The 17,788-nt window shown below is 47.2% G+C and overlaps 1 protein-coding gene across 1 annotated transcript; it reads left to right on the top strand.

Annotated features, from left to right (window-relative positions):
- Positions 1 to 1,582: 1,582 nt before the first annotated feature.
- EMWEY_00027620 (hypothetical protein) lies at positions 1,583 to 2,063 on the top strand (the record flags this gene model as incomplete). Its single annotated transcript, XM_013481300.1, has 2 exons — positions 1,583 to 1,593; positions 1,772 to 2,063. The coding sequence occupies 2 exons, from the start codon at positions 1,583 to 1,585 to the stop codon at positions 2,061 to 2,063; spliced, it is 303 nt and encodes a 100-aa protein (XP_013336754.1).
- Between the last annotated feature and the right edge of the window lie 15,725 nt (positions 2,064 to 17,788).

Here is a 17,788-nt window from a genome sequence, read left to right as displayed (position 1 = left end):
TGCAAATGCACCAATTGCCGTGCACATCGGCGGCAGCCACTTCCCTCAAACAACAGGGAGATGTATCTGTATACATTTAAGGTATAAATGGGACAGATTCATCAAGTATATTTTTGTATTATTTCACGTGCCCTTAATGGTGGGCCTGGTGTTGCTGGTGGCTGCCTCCCCCTGTGTACCTCCCGGATGTCGCCTGCTGGTGAAGTTTGGCGTCCAAAGAAGCGTGCAAATGAGTTCTACCCAGCAATTAATAGTTGCCATTGAAGAAATATAAATTATTAAAGTGCAAGCAAACGTATTCTTCTTGGGTAGTGCGTGTCTGCTTGTAGCTACCCAAACGCTGGTCCTTCGATGGCACTGTGGGGCCGTAGAAGCTGACTTCACCTCACGTTGTGAAACATTGAACATTATGCATCATCAGCTCATATATTCTGCGAAGATTCGTTCGTAGCTGCTATCGTGCCCCGGGGTGCACTGCCGCAGCTCCTTTGTAGGCTGTGCTGCCGCTGCTTCGAGTTTGTTCTGGAAGGCAAGTGCTGGCGCGCCCTAACTGCATTAAAAGGCGGTAGCAGCCAGGGTCAGTTGCGTCAGTTGCACTTGCTGTAACACCCTGTGACTATCAGTACCCCATCGTTTGGCTCTTTAAGGCATCCTAGTCTCTAGCCTGGGTGTTCGGGCACTCACATCAGTGGCACGCACGCTGTGAGGAAATAACGTAAGTAAGCGTAATAATTCAACAGAATTTTTTGATTAACTGCAATTATAATTTCGGCTACTGGGTATGAATCTGGTAGAAATAAAGACCTCACTGACTAAATTGCAAATGGCCTACACTTGCTACAGAAGTATCATTTTGTCTGTTTCGCGTGATGATGGCGCATACATCTGGCAACATATTAGCCTAGGTAGCAGCAAGACATCCAGCTTCTGCTGATGTTAATAGCCCACCTATTCACTAGTTACATAGGAGCTCTTGGCGAAGCGTGCTCTGCCACGACGAAGTGTTCCAAGCATTCTGTTATATTTGACGATCATTCATATGGCAGCCCCAGTTTGCATCTTGCAAAGCACTGAAGCTGCACGAGTAGCCTGTTTTGCATTTTCAAATCATTGTATTGCAGAGCGCACGTGGCGTTTATGCACAGCGTGCTTTGGCATGTATGCGTTAGCTATGAGACCTGCATGTTAGCTTCCATACACCCCTATTAGCCGGCGTTTTAATATTCTCTGCAGAGCACGTGTGCTTGTGCGCGTTGAGGGGAATTCGTAACTGGGTCGTGACACCACAGGTTTGCTGCAGCGTAACCTATGTTCAAATTCAAATTGAGCTCAACTCTATACTCAAGTATAACAACACTCCGAAACCCACTCTCCTACGTCCGTCGTGTTCTTGTAGCGGCTGGACAGCGTACGGACTGTTGTGTGCTTTCTATGTTGTTGTTGAACATTTCAAGCCAAATCCAAATAAGTACAAACTTCAGATTTCACGTTACAATGCAAGCTGAACAAACGAGCGTATCGTCATACTTAGATGCAGCGCTAAGCCAGCGCTAAGCCCCAAAATCGTTAGTAGCAGTAGGAAATGCCAAATGTGTATGTGCGAAGTAAGTGAATAGGTCGTCATGAGCACTTGAACTTCTCACTGAATTGCAGAGAGGTGCTTTTAACTTAAATGCAGAATGATAATCTGTGTGTCCCTGAAGATCGCGTGATCTCTGGCTTATGCTTCCAGGGTGAACTGTGTTTTGGGTTTGCACTTTTCCTTCCGCAGTTTATCCACTTCGGCGGTAGAAAACGGCCTCGGATTTGGCAGTGGAGTCGACGCAGTTGGCTTCGATGGAAATAATGAACGATCCGGCGGGGTTAAGGAAGTAGTGCGCATTCAAAGCAACGATTCCTGGTTGATTGGGCTGCGCCACAACGGCAAATATAGCGTCAACCATGTCTACCAGCATGCGGCACGTGAGGGGTTGGCGCGCGTCTTCAACGGGACGATGTTCGGTCGCTTCTTGTCCACATTTGTCAAGTCGCGACAAGAACGGTGCGAGAATTCCGCAGCTTAGACCGGCCCTTCAGGGCCTACGACATCGGGGGCGTGGGAAAGAGTTGTACCGTTTGCTGCTCCTACATAAAGCAACTTAGATCCCGGCTTCATCGGCATTTTCGACCCGAAGGCTGAAACCTTTAGGTGGTGGCATGATGCCTGTAAACCAAAGGTACGGCTGCTCGGTCCTCATCAGCTTCAGATCGAACGACTACTAGTGCATCTGGCGCCGCTGATTAGGATATCCAACACTAGCTAGAATCGCAAATAAGTATCACCGCCTAATCGGGAGGTACACAAAGGTGCAGGTACACAAAGTCATTCTGTGTCGTATGCATAGGTGTTTCGGTGCACACTCGCTATATACACGCTACACTCAGCCTTTAGCCCCCAAAATAATCTTCAAAAAAACAGTTCCTCTTTTCTATTCCCCCAGTGGTCGAATCATTCTTCTCGGGAAGATTTATTATCCCCGCCGTTGACCCGGACTGCACGGCTCAGTGCCAGTCTCAGTGCCATTTCCAGCGCTTGCTATCAGTGGAATAGCTTGGCATAGAAGCCTTATCTCCTTTCTAATGTGGCATGGGTTAGCTCTGAGAGTACTCGTTCTCTGAATGCCGGATAACCGCATCGACCTAGAGGTCGATGCGGTTATCCGGCATCCGCCTCTTGCGTATCATTGCAGAGCCTTCGCACCCTAGCAGCACTAAAGTCTAACCTGGACCCAGGATGTACGACTAGCGTGAGCTGCAACCGTGTCAATACTTAGAACGGGCCATCGTCAAAAGCAGCTGACTTCCTTTCCCATTCCCCTGCGGACGAGCAGCCGAAACGCCTGGCGATGCAGGAGTCGTTGCCCGTGTGTCTGCCTGTAGCTATTCTATTGTGGCTTGTTTAATCACGTCTTGTTTCTTTTCTGGATGGTATCGAAATGAGGCGAGACGCACCAATTCATTGTCCAACAACAAGCATTGTGGGGAGGAAAGAAGTCAAATGAATTATCGGCAAAACCAGCGTCATAGCACGCTTTTTCCTCAGGTTAAAAGGCGGAGACAACTAAAGCGAAATCAAGGCAAAATTCAACCACCACGAATAAGGGGCATTAAACTGTGTGTCTGTTTCACTCTCGCTTTGGGCTTTTGGGCCGCTGCTACTTGCTGCTACTTGTAGCCATTGTAACTGTTAGGTAGCCTACATCATTCCCTCTCATGTCCTTCCTGCTCTTCTGCCAGCATGCGTTTTGGTCTTCCCCCGCTTCTATATATGCCTGTTCCGCTGCCACTGCTAGCGCTCCTGCTTGCCTTCTGCCCCGACGATTTCGCCCCATCGTGCATTGCTCCGCCAGGATTTGTACGTGATCTCGGCGTTTCGGAATGGCGTAATATTTAGGGTTTAGTGTTTAATCCTTCGGATTTAGGTTCTTGGATTTGGGGTCCGCCGATGCAGGGAAGGGCAGTAACCCATTTTGAATTAAGGGGTTCAAAAGCTCGAACCATTCTTTGAGGTGCGGGTTTAGGGATTAGACCACATGGTTCATTCGCTCTTAGCCTAGCAGCTCCCGAGGGTTTAGAATTTCAACTGTACATTCCATCTAAACCCAACTAGATCCGTGTTGGTGTGTGTGGATGCATACAAAATGGTTAGCATCCCTTCGGCAACAAGCGTATTAGCCATATTTATTGATGGCTGGTAAAAGGAGAGCACACAGCGCTAAATGTAAGTTTGCCAATATTTAATCGATTGCTCATTTTTGGAATATCTAAAAATATTTCAAAGGCCACCACAGTGGCGCGTGAAGACGAAGCCAAGCGGAACTCCTATATCTTGGGGAACGGCGAAACAAAGACGCTGCCCTGTAGAGAGTGACGACCAAATGTCGTTCTGAGCTTCCATATGCAGACCTCACGGCAGCTCAAGCCAGCGAAACACTGAATAATAGTAGACGTTCCAGCGAAGATGTGTCAGGAAAAATTGTTTAGTAAGCGGACTAGCACTTTAGAAGTAGGCGTTGCAGCGAAAGCGCGTCGATAGGAAAACTTGTTTAGTAAGCGGATTAGCACATCTAAAAATACAAACTAATAAATTTTAAACACGCAAAACAAGAGTCGATCAGTTTTGGGGGCGAGGGAATCAGGACATTAGAGCGGTTGCAAGAATGTCGGATGACATCTACCACACAAATGCGACGACTTCAACATTGCCTGCCAGATGCGCTCTCAATACTTACTTACTGGGTCAACGAGGAGGATGCCAAACCCGAGGCACCGCTAACGCAGTTACAGCCACTTTCCATATGGATGCTATACTTCACGAATTGTGTCGCCCCCTTGTGAATCTAGAGTAGAATTTAGTACAAAACAGTCAACGTACTGTGGCAGTCTTAAGGGAGCTAACGTTCCAGGTTAGCCGATGGAGGGACCTCTTATATGTTTCCGCGAGAGACATCTAGTTCCAGTTTGCCTGATACCGCATACTGAATCGCTTAAAACAGCATGGCACTTGCATACAAATCGGCCTGGATTCTTCGTCACCAAAATTGAGCTCATGTACAATTATGGAGAACGAAGAAGTATGCCGGGAAGTTCAGATATGTACAGGAGTGGTAAAACACCTCTCAGGGATGTAAGCACAAAAAGTGGAGTTGCACCTCCGCTTTCCAAAGTAGAGTGTTTCGCGAGTGCCGTATATAGCATAGGGCTCTCTCCCGGCATCTCTTGAGAGCTATCGTATGTCATGTTGGAAATGTAGGGCTTGGGATTGGTGAAGCTACTCTCTCCCTTGCTATATGGTATACGTCAAGAAAGTAATCTCTCAAGGCGCACAAAGCCATGCAGATCACCCACTGCGCAAATGCATAGAAACGCATCACCTCTGTTAGTAGTAATTAAGTGAACACTTTCAGGAGCACCATATCAGCAACAGACCACACTTCCACTGCAATGTATTCCATTCAGGGAGACGTCTGTTTTTCGTGACTAGTGTGGACCCAGTTGTAATTCGATCATTTGCCATTCCAAGCAGAGGTTCCACTCGAGCAACCGAATTGTCATACAGGGCAACTATACAGTGCAACGATAGAGCGTCTAGGTCCTGAAAGCAGTTCCAATCGAAACGCACTGCGTGCACCATCTGCCAGAATATCAGTTGTTCCTTGCAGTGGTGAGCTGGAACCCAACCAAGAGTGCTGTCTTCACGCACCAGGCCTGCGAGATAACACTATCGGATTATTTCTACGCACATTCTACTCCATACAGGCGATTTCCGATATCCAAATAGTGACTTTTCGTATGGAGAAACCTCGCGGACAAGGGATATAACATTACGCACAGGCGAGTGAACTGCGCTTTGCGACGTACTGTAATGTCAATGGCAGTGCCGTCTCCATGAGACTGCTTACAACTTTACGAAATACAGCGAGCAGAAAGCTCGCGAGTAACAGTTGCAGCCTCTTGCACTCCCCACTCACAAACTTCTGAACCAAAAGGGTGGATTATACTGTGCTAAAACGTTGGTATATCGCATCTTCTTAACCTCGCTGTAGCACCTGGTGCATCCCAACATCATCCTGCGCATGCCCAAGCTTGCTTTGGCATCAAGCGGAATTCTGCAACAAAACATTTGTTGCGTTAGGTTCAGCGGCGGGTCTGTATTGCACAGTCTACATTTTCCCGAGGGCCTTTCTTAGACCAAACATGTGCGTACATTTTCCCGAGTGCACAAAGTCTTTCTACACTTCAGCAGAAAATTCGTTTCTTCCTTGTCTGTGGTGTAAAACAGTCTGATTCCAAGCCCATACTCCCTGTAACATCGTCAATTTAATCGTCTAGCAAAGAAACATTCCTGTCTTCAATCTCATAGGCATAGTCGCTGTTGAGGAGAGATCATGCACATAAAGCGATGAGTTCATACCCAGGTAGCTGGAACGTTTGGTGATAGCTGCCTAGACGTAAAACTGTGCTTCGGCAACATAATATTTTGCACAAACCGCGTCTCTCCATGTCGCGTTCACGAGGTTTCATAGGCATATTTTCCAGCGAGCGTTTAGGTGGGCACAGGACCTCGGGAAACTCACAGTCTGTGCAATTGAACACGTACAACTACTACTTGTCAGAGACGATAACAATTCTGGACTATCGTTGTTCCGGAAATGTTTTGCTGCAGCCACACGTGATGCGACAGTTGCATTTTTGTCAATGTGCTGCGCAAGCTACGGCTTCCCAGGAAGTTGATGGAAATTCATTAGGACTTGCAAACGCTCTGAATGCAGATCCAGCCGACAATTGCCTACTTGCTGTGCAGCACATTGATTTGAGAGAGCTGCCTCTGGTTGGTGACTCTATCTAACTAACAGCATAATGATATTGACTCAAATGCTTGCAGAAACATTGGGGACTCCTTTAGACGGTTTTCGACAACGGAAACCGTCTAGTCAGCCGCTGAAGGGAACCGAGACTGCCATGGTGCCGTGGTCACTATCTCTAGGCTACCAACTTCTGTCAAAACCAACTGCAGGTAGCCCCAGACACCTAAATGCAGTTTGTCTTCTGGAATGCGTGCGGGCTGAGCTAATCACGAACGTCCGTCTGCCGGAGAGAGCCAAACAGTGCCCCGTTGCCTACTATCTGGTGTGTCGGGCTCCGCAAGGTATCCGGAGCGGTTTGCTCGTTACCCCCGGACCCTTATAGACCCATCGGTGGCTGCCTACCACATATAGCATAGCCAGTATGGTTTAGGAATGCTTGCATTGCCAATGTGCGTATTTCCACCTGGAACCACCACTTTTTATACTCGTCTAATTATCACTGTAAGCATTCTCTAGATAACAAGGAATGCCTCCCACCTACGCTGTGTTTCCTTTGTGGACAAGTGAATTTCGGCTCACATCCTAGATGCATGATCATTGTGAATATGCAGTCAATGTTGTTTCAAATGGCACTAAGGCGTTGCCTTGATTCTCTGCAGGTAGGTGAGTTGAGTACAGCAAAAATAATGCTTGTTCAAACGAATCCGCGCTAACACCAGGTGAGCGCTGCTGGATCAGAGCATTGCTTGCAGCAGCGTAGCACTAGCAGCATTCGGATCTCAACATTTGCAGTTTAAAAAACTGTTTTGGATGCGAAGATTATTATACGAGAATCGGCGCGTGAGTAGCTATGGAGACCTATTAGCTGACTCAGAATGTCTCGTATACACTTCGAGCGCACTTCCTAAATCAACGTATGGAAGCTATCATTCGTGTCGCCAGTACGTTGAGACCACGGCATTCACCAACGGAAAGGGTACACTGCTGCACTGTCGCAATTATTGAGCTAAATACTTACACAAGCTGAAGTGACCCAGTGAGACCTCCGAGTCTGGAACACTCACCAACTGCGTTGCTATGCCAATTTATCTAACAAAAATGTGTATCCACCGCTACCAAATGAGTCAGGTCTGACATAGGCCGATACAGACAGTAATCACCATATCAACGGATAATCTAGGGCGTTTTATGTATTTTGCCAATGTAATGCATGCACTACGTGCCCGCACCTTGGCGACGCAAAGGTGGCTTCTAAAAACAGATACGTATTACCTAGATGAATGGTTGTAAGGTAATGGGCTACGCTAACCCCCCACAGGTTATGTTATGCTATGGTTATAGTAGTGGTTATCCACTAATTCATGATGAATGCCCCTAGAGTCTGCTTAATGCTTGATCCACGTACTGTCTATATTGAAACGTCAAAGCCCATTTTGCTCCAACACACCTAGCTGTTTGTTCTTAACAGTACAGCGTGCCGATACTTCACATATAGGCAAGGAGCTATGGCGTGCAGCGTGGATAAACACTGTGAAATGTCGGAAAGCCAGACGGTTTACCATGCACTGAAGAGCATCCGACCTTCTTACTTTCTAGGATTTTGCACGGCCTATGGTGAATGAGTAATAGCAAAATCCCTGCATTGCCAAGCACCTCTGTGTGCATTGCAGACGTAACACAAGCGAATCCTATCGTGGCATTACCAAAGCCCGTAGTGTTGATAATTCGGGAGAGAATGCGCTAATAGCTAACAGGAACATGGACGCCTAGAGAGCGATCGGAAAAACGACTCACCGCCTCCATTTGTGTGGCGCAGTGTATAGACAAGGGGTGTGTTCTACAGGCTGCTTGGAGAGAGAGAGTAGGCTCGGCTACATGGCTACTGCTATCATTGCCGATCAACCTACCGCAAGGTCTACCTGCAATGCTGAAGTACGTAGCGCTGATTGAAGGGTAGAGAGCACCCTGCTAACCCGCAGTGCTAATGCGGGGCATCAGCATTACGCTCATTCGATTGTTGCTGTGGGAGTCTCAGATTAAGGCATGTAGACTAAGGTCTGGCAAGCGCCGACTGTACGGTGACCTATTGATGCTTACCACCTTCGTGGCGGACGTAAATCCGTTTTGAGAACTTTAAGTAGCAATCCGTCAACTAAACGCATGGTTTCTCAGAGTGTTGTGCTCATTACACCGAATACCCAAAAGCCCCCAGATAGAAATAGCGAGCCCCCGCTTATTAGCGCGACGACAACCTCACTAAGGCTTTTGGAAACCATTCTCCGACGGTGCCGGCACTCACAGTCTGTGCGTGACACAGTATACGTCATATCATTGAGGATTTGGAAAGAGCTTCCTTTGAAAGCACGGGAGCGATAGAGAGCGTCACACAATGGGTCATTCAATATCAGGGAGCAAGCGAGCTTCGAACGGCTTGTCGGAGCACTGCAAACATATATTAGATACATACGGGAAGTAACCCGGCAAATTTCAGATTGATCGATCTGGCACCCACACACAAGTAGGGAACGTGTGTATCTCAACACGAATGGACGCAATGGAATTGATAGAGAGGGTGCTGCTTTTGGCAAAAGCAAACGGCGTTAACAACTCGCACTACATTGCTTGTTGTGGCTGTGCAGAAGATTGTATGTAGAAATTTATATCTGCAAGACCGCTCCAGATAACACCTTACAGGCTTTGACAAACATGGATTCACTAATACAGGGCCAGTTGGGTTTTTGAGTTTGGGCACATAGTGAGAATTGATGGTCTTAGTGCAGTTGCCCTCTCAAAAATCAGTCTGCCCCTGTCCCTTGAAATACACAAATGAGGCACAGTCGGGCGACCAGTGCGACCAGTGTCGAGCTTGGGTCAAAAGCTAAGCAAGAAAGCAAGCAAGCAAGCAAGCAAGCAAACAAACAAGCAAGCAAGCAAGCAAGCAAGCTAAGAAACAAACAAACAAACAAACAAACAAACAAAACAAACAAACAAAACAAACAAACAAAACAAACAAACAAAACAAACAAACAAGACAAACAAACAAACAAACAAACAAAGAAACAAACAAACAAAACAAACAAGCCAAACAAACCAAACAAACCAAACAAACAAACAAACAAACAAAACAAACAAACAAACAAACCAACAAACAAACCAACAAACAAACCAACAAACAAACAAACAAACAAACAACAAACAAACAACAAACAAACAAAACAAACAAACAAAACAAACAAACAAAACAAACAAACAAAACAAACAAAAATACAAAACAAACAAAACAGACAAACAAACAAACAAAACAAACAAACAAACAAAACAAACAAACAAACAAAACAAACAAACAAACAAACAAACAAACAAGCAAACAAACAAACAAACAAGCAAACAAGCAAGCAAGCAAGCAAACAAACAAACAAACAAACAAACAAACAAACAAACAAACATACACACATACACACATACACACATACACACATACACACATACACACATACACACACACACACACACACACACACACACACACACACACACACACACACACACACACACACACACACACATCTGTGCAAAACCGACTGTCTGCAATGCCGAAAAAAGTTCACCATTGCCAAGCATACTCAATGCTTAAGGAAGGTCAGAGTTTATCACAATTGCTGCAACTGTAACATGCGGTCACATCATTTCCCCGAGTTTCTGCTAGTCAACATATTCACCAGCTGAGCTGACCCCGTACCACCTGCTCAGTCGTTACGTAGAACGCAAGCGTTAGTAACATATGGCAGTGCAGTCAAGCCACGCTAGTCAAAATGCCAACGGAGCTTGGATACGGCAATTCATTCAACGATGGAACACTGGGATTGCTCTATTCATCGCGGTTATGTTGGTTTCATCGTCAACCATATAGTTGACGTTTTGTTTTGCGCTGGGGCGGGGCACAGTAGATGCGCGTATGTACCCTGAAAGCTGCTCGGGGCTGTGGTTGTATACGGATAATATCCAGAGGCAATGCAGCTCTGAGTGCAACTCAAGAGGCTTCTAACCTGATATTCTCTGCGCGCGGTGCAGGCATTACACCACATGAATTTCCCATGTTCGGAACCAAACTTATCTTCGGGACACCAAGACAGCAAGCGACTCAGTGTTTAGGGAAGCTGTTCTAGCACTGTAGCATGCCGGCATTTCAGTTTCTTCACTACGCTCGTATCACGGAACGGGCGCAATGCAAACCAAGCGTTGCATCTTTATACCAAGTTACGCACGAACTGTGTGTTTCGCAGCGTGGATAGCCACCTTCAATAAGCCTGCATGCCAAAACGTTAGGTTCTCCATCACATAGGAGTTCGTTTACAAATTATCAGGGGTCTCGTGCGAAAACAACGCGCAGACGGCAGCCTCAATAACCTTCCGGGCCAAAACGTTAGGTTCTCCATCACATAGGAGTTCGTTTACAAATTATCAGGGGTGTCGTGTGACAACAACGCGCAGACGGCAGCGAAGCTTTATCCACGGCATACATTCTGCATGGTCCCAAAATAATAATTCCACAAGGACACAGCTAGCTAATATGAAGCTCCCGAAACCAACCCGACACCAACCGTAAATCAACCCAATACCAACATGAAAGCAGAGAAACGATTCCAAGAGTACCTACAAACAATTCTAAATTTTCGTATAGACGCGCTGCGCGGTTGAGGAGCTCGAGTAAAAATGCATAGCATTAGCCACTAGACGTATTGAGCCATTCTGAATTCTTATTGCTGGGGCGCAAATATCGCAATTACTTTCTGGTTTTCGCAATAGCCTTAGAAACCAAGCGGCGCCAGCTGATCAGTGGTCAGTTTTTATATATCTAACCGGAGAAAGACTGAGTTGACCTATGAAGCGTAGAGACACGCTCAGATGCCGGATGCAATGGCCCGCAGAGAGTAGACCATAAGCGGTCCTTGACGCCTTAGGACGATACCAGGAAACCTAAAGAGGGACAGCATTTTGCGATGGAGGTGTCGTCTTGCTGGTGGAATTCCTGCAGACACCCGATGCACCGAACTGTCCATCACACCGAAAATACTAGAGGACGCTGGATGCATTGAAAACGCACGGCCTAATGATGCGAACTCCAAACTCTTGCTAGAGACCGCCTTGCCCTTTGCACAGGCCGGGACTGCTTCGCTAGAAACTGTGCCGCGACCACCGCGCTAAGATCTCAATGATCACTCCTTGACATAGATGCATGCCTGCGCACCACCCCTTTGCCACATAATTTAAACGAGCCGCGCATGTGCAGGAAACTCCCCTTGGGTGTACGCTTACAAATCATTCGCGGCGCGGTGCAGTTCCTAGTCCAGAAATATGTAGTCTGGAACTCCAAGTGGTGGTGCAGTATTGTTTCTTTGTATCATGGGTTTTCCTGCACATGCTCGGCTTTTTAAATATAGACTGAACAGGGGTGACCTGCAAACATACATCTACCACACGAATTTCTTCAGGTACCGTGGCTTGGCAGACTGTGCCACACACAACTGCTAACTGTTCCCATACTTCTGCTATTCTAAAGGATTGCTTACACAGCTCCAAACGACCCCATCTGTCTGAACGTCTTTCTGTGGCTGATCTGCACCTGAACGCTGCTCAGCGTCATGGCTGTGTACGGATAATACCCAGACGCAATGCAACTCAAGAGGCTTCTAACAGAGGAAGCCAGATATTCTCTGCGCGCGGTGTAGGCATCACACCGCATGAGGCTCTCCTGTACTTATTGCCATGATCGGAACCAAAATTGTCTTCAGGGCACCAAGACAGCAAGCGACTCAGTGTTTAGGGAAGCTGTTCTAGCACTGTAGCATGCCGGCATTTCAGTTTCTTCACTACGCTCGTATCACGGAACGGGCGCAATGCAAACCAAGCGTTGCATCTTTATACCAAGTTACGCACGAACTGTGTGTTTCGCAGCGTGGATAGCCACCTTCAATAAGCCTGCATGCCAAAACGTTAGGTTCTCCATCACATAGGAGTTCGTTTACAAATTATCAGGGGTGTCGTGTGACAACAACGCGCAGACGGCAGCGAAGCTTTATCCACTGCATACATTCTGCATGGTCCCAAAATAATAATTCCACAAGGACACAGCTAGCTAATATGAAGCTCCCTAAACCAACCCGACGCCAACCGTAAATCAACCCGATACCAACATGAAAGCAGAGAAACGATTCCCGACACCAACCGTAAATCAACCCAATACCAACATGAAAGCAGAGAAACGATTCCAAGAGTACCTACAAACAATTCTAAGTTTTCGTATAGACGCGCTGCACGGTTGAGGAGATCGAGTAAAAATGCATAGCATAACCACTAGACGTAGTGAACCTGTCTAAAGCCTGTGTTTCACAATGCCATGAGAAGCCAAGGAGCGCCCGTTGTGCACCTGGCATATTATAGGGGCAACCGCAGAATTAGTGGGTTGAAAAGTAAATCATGGCAACATTTTCAGATTCCGGATATAATGGCCCGCAGCGCCTAGATCGTGAGTGCTCCGTGAAGCCTCCAAGAGATACCAGGAAACATAAGAAGGGCCAACATTTTCGCCTCAACAAGCACGCAACTAGCAACCATTAAACTTGAGCAAAGACGTTCAGCTACCAGCAGCAATGAATGACGTTTTGCGATGCAGGGTTCCTCTCGCTGGTGATATTGTTGGAGAAACCCGATGCGCCAAATTGTCGAGCACGCCGAAAGCACTAGAAGACGATGGACGCGTTGACCTCACGGCCTAATGATGCGAACGCCAAATTCCTGCTAGGGATCAAGTTGACCGTTGAATAAACGGCGACTAATTCGAACGAAACTGCGCATTTTGATATCGCCGATGCAATGGACAGTTGAGCACTAACATAGCTAAACCCTAGATCCAAACCATTCGTACGGCTGGTAGTCTCCTTGATGCTTAATCAGCGCTGAGAAGCCCTCCTTATTTGAAGCATTCCCCCAACACGTACGTACTGCACAATTGGTAAAATGCAAACAGGGTGCACAAATGCCACAACGCTTGGAGCGTCAGGGACGCTGTAAAGCGTCGCCGCTTGATGCTGGTGCTGTTTGCTTCGCAAGGATCCCAGAGGCTGCCCCGGCAGAATGCGAAGAGCTACCTAAGAATACAGTCAAATTAAAGTTAGGTATGGCGGCATAGCCAATCAGCTGCGCCGCGCAGGAAGGCGGCGCACCCAACAGTACAGAACGCACCATGGCCCACTGCCCAACACACGGAACACCGTTTCCGACTCGGTCAAGTACAGACAGTGCGCATCGACAGCCAGCGAACCCAACACAGCAGAACAGCACCAGGACCTTATCCAAGGAAACGGGATGCGCTTGAGTTTCTTTTCCGACTTGGTCATGTACCGACGGCTCTCATCAACAGCCAGCTTCCTCGAAATTAAGCGCTCGCCAACGCGACTGCAATGCCTGAAAGCATATCCAAAAAGGCGCCATCTCATCAACAGCCAGCTTCCTCGAAATTAAGCGCTCGCCAACGCGACTGCAATGCCTGAAAGCATATCCAAAAAGGCGCCTGTTGCCTGGCAATATGTTCTAGGCCGACTCCGGAATGCCTTTAAGCGCATCGGCAGTCCAGAAAAAGCGTTATCCGTAGCTGAAAGGTTATCGAATTACAAGCAGTCAGAAATTGTTTTCGGTGCGACTGCCTAGCAGATGCACCGGATTATGCAAAGCCTACAACTGCACATAACAACACCTATCCACGCAAAATATCAACCCTGTGCAGCCTGCTGTGTGTATGCCGCTGGGAATCCTCCGTGCTACAACCCAGCAGTGCGAACGTATGCAGGTGCGCCGCATGTGCTAGATTTGCTGACAACACGGCACGCGCAAGCTTGCATCTACTTCACGAATTGCCCTACGTGCCGTTGGTTGGAAGGAACATAGCAAGCCGTCGTCAAACAGAATTGCTAAATGCTCCCCTAGTTGGGCCAATGCAAAGGACTGTCTAATCCAATACAAATGAACGTTGAGCACTGGCATGGATAAACCTTAGCACCAAACCAAGCGTACAGCCCGCAGGCACCGTGATGCTTAATCAGCGCTGAGAAGCCCTCCTTATTTGAAGCATTCCCCCAACACGTACGTACTGCACAATTGGTAAAATGCAAACAGGGTGCACAAATGCCACAACGCTTGGAGCGTTATCGAACTAGATGCAGTCCGCAATTGGTTTCGGTGCGATTGGCTAGCAGAAACGGTTGATGATGCCGTGCAGAGGAGCACGCACCAGTGTGGTGACACGGAAAATGCTCAGCGCTATGTGATCATTCTCACAGTTCGGGTCACTGGTTGGCCCCTCAGACTTCTGTGGGACGCTTCATGTGCAACGTCTGTGCTGTACAGTGATTATTTGCTTGGCTGGCAAGCGAAAGCGCCACTTACGGACTGCGAAATTTAGTCGAGGCAAATATTCGCTCACTAGGTGAACTCGCCGCACCTAAATGATCTTCCGCCTTTTCAACTTGATTCTTGCAGCCATGAATATTAGATGCAGTTTCAGGAACGAGTAATCGTGGCACAGTTTATTCCACCGAATTGTAGAACGATGCGATGGAGAACACATGGAAGTTACTAACCAAAGTTAGGCCTGGTGGGGAAAAACTGTCCAACACGCAAGTTTGAAAAATTGTGCCGTTCCCTTTTTTGCGCTACTGTGACATAAACCGAAGCACCAGTGGGCGATACCTGCTGCAAGCAGGAAGGGGTATCCCGTTACACCTGTTGCCAAGCAATGAACGAAAAACAATGTGGAGGATCTAATCGCACTTTGCACATGACGTACAGCCTGTGCTCCAACGGGCAAATGACGAACAATTTGCAAAGTAGAGGCTACTCAGGCAAGCTGTGTATGCTCCGACGTGCAACTTGCAACTAGACTTGCACTCTTGCTCTCTGGACTTGTGTCGAGTTATTCCTTGTTCTCAGGAGCTACACAGTATTCCCCCCAGGTGTACAAAGCGTTTGTGGTAACACGCTATAACCGCCAACACTACAAGGACGCGATCTACATAGAGAAGCATCCACGAATGGCCAGATTCCCTGTAGAGCCGATTTACTGTTTGCCTGCCAGCCGTAGACAAAAAAGGAGACAATAAGGAGACACTTACGAATGTAATTCTATAGGATTAATTATCATCAAGATTATCATCAAGATGTACACTATTAAGATATATAAATAAATACAATAAAAAGTGTGTTGGCGCATTTACAAACACACGCGAAGCGCAACGATAGTGTGCTTAGTTGGACGGAGGTGGGCGGAAGTAGAGTGACAATTAATGCCCAACCTAGAAGGATCCCGAGCGGGAAACGGCCTAGAGGGAACCCGAGCGGCAAACGGCAACACTGATGATAATGGATCCTATAGAATCACATTCGTAAGTGTCTCCTTTTTTGTCTCCTTTTTATCTAGTTACTGTCTCCTTTTTGTCCCCTTCTTTGTCTCCTTTTTGTCTCCTTTTTGATGGATTAAGTACGTTTATTTATTTATTTTATTTGTTTATTTATTTATTTTATTTATTTACTTATTTACGTTATCTATTTACTTTATCTATTTATTTAGGGTTAGATATTATATTAATGGAGCATTGACAGCCCCATTCATATAATTTCTGCGTCTTCTTTTGTTTTTAATTGTTGAATTTGTTTTAATTTATGGTTTTTTGTTCTTTATTGTACTGAAGATTATACCATCCATCTGCATTGGCCACTTAAATCATCCGTCACTCCACTGGAACCCTTTTTCGGCGGTGTAGTATAGAGGGGACCACGTAAGGTGAATCACTTTGTCAGGCATTTAGTGGTGTTTGCATGCGCAAGGGCTTATTCTGCGATGGGAGAGGAATGTTGCTTCCTGCAACTGCAGCAGCAGGTAGAGACCTCTGGGGATGACGGGGTGTCTGCAGCTTGCCGCTCTGCAGTGTATGTACACCTGATGGCTTGGGCCTCGCGTATGTCATTTGGCCCAAACCTGCCAAGCTGCTGCTGCTGCTGCTGCTGTGCATCCACTCACGCACTGTATATCGCACGCTAAGTAAATGCCTCACCAGCATAACCTTTCTGCGAAGGCTCAACTCTCAAACTGCACGCCCCATCAATACATCGTGAGACGTGCGTTTTGGTGTCTGCCACCCGGTGATTCGTAGGGGATGCGCATTAGTCACGACGAGACCACCCGTAAGTAAGTAATCCAATGCATACTTTCTGAGTTCGAACGTAGCGGACAACAGCTCGAAGCGATTGCTACAGTCACGTCACACTCATGGGCCTGCATTAGCGTTCATTTGAGTCAAGTTCCTTGCTGTTCTAGAAGCAGCCCTACAAGTGCCTCGAGCTACGCACGCTCTGAAATTCGCAAACTTGAATGTACTTCGCATGTGGAGGCGAAAAAATCCTTCAAATCCACTTCTAAAGGTAAACGCGTGAGGATGGCTTTTGACGACTGTGTATAGGGTTGGCAAGCTAGGCTCTGTGGCTTTACAAGCGGTTTCCGTCTTCTGGGGGAGCCCAAGTTAACGTTCCCAATTTCGTGCATCACTATTCTGCATTTGAAGATCCGTTCTAAGCAAACAGCTCCCCAGGAAAATTAGCTGAACGTTTTTAAATTAGGGTTCTCACAACCTGCAACCCACAAATGGTGACATGGGCAACAATCGTTAGAGCAGCAAGCGTACCAGTTGGCTTGTGCTCAGTAGCCTGCGATGGTGCCCCAATTACAGTGCTGTGGATAGCTTTCGGGACAGCGCATGCATCCCTGACAGCCTTTCAAGCCTTTCTCTAGGCAAATACGACACACCAACAACGCTGCCTCCCATCCGTATACTACTGCTAATGATACAACCTCCATTTAGCGTGTATCCTTCCACAAATGCACTCTGGTCAAACGCCGATGACGCCTTGCCCATGTTTGCTGGACGTCGGACAGACCACTGCACGTTCTACCTGAGGGTTCGGTCACCATGCTTGAAGAAATGCGGCACTAGTGTTAGCCGAGGCATACTGCCTGGATGTGCGCCGGATCATGCACATCTGTTCTAGGCTCTATGCACGGCGAAAACATTTGCGTCTTTCACAAAGCTCCTGCTCGAAACGGCAGAGCTCAAGTGTACAGTCCTCCAGGCCCCCATGCAGACGTCAGCAAAACACTATATACCGTTGTTTTGAAACCCGCACTTGAACAGATGAAGAACATCGGACGACCCCGCAAAGTCGGCGCCTAGAGCAAAGGCAAAATAATTGAACTGGTGTGCAGAATCCAGGTTGCTCTTGCTGTTGTCACTAAACTAAGTAAGCTCTGGAATTGCACAGGAGTTGTAAGCAAACCATGCTCGTCATGACGGGCGCCGGTAGGCAGCGTTTGCTTACAACTCCTGTGCAATTCG

Source organism: Eimeria maxima, genomic scaffold, assembly GCF_000499605.1.
Source record: "Eimeria maxima Weybridge genomic scaffold, Emw_scaff308, whole genome shotgun sequence".
NCBI classification, from domain to species: Eukaryota; Apicomplexa; class Conoidasida; order Eucoccidiorida; family Eimeriidae; genus Eimeria; species Eimeria maxima.
The sequence above is the reverse complement of the archived record's forward strand: the minus strand, read 5'-3'. Positions and strand labels throughout refer to the sequence as shown.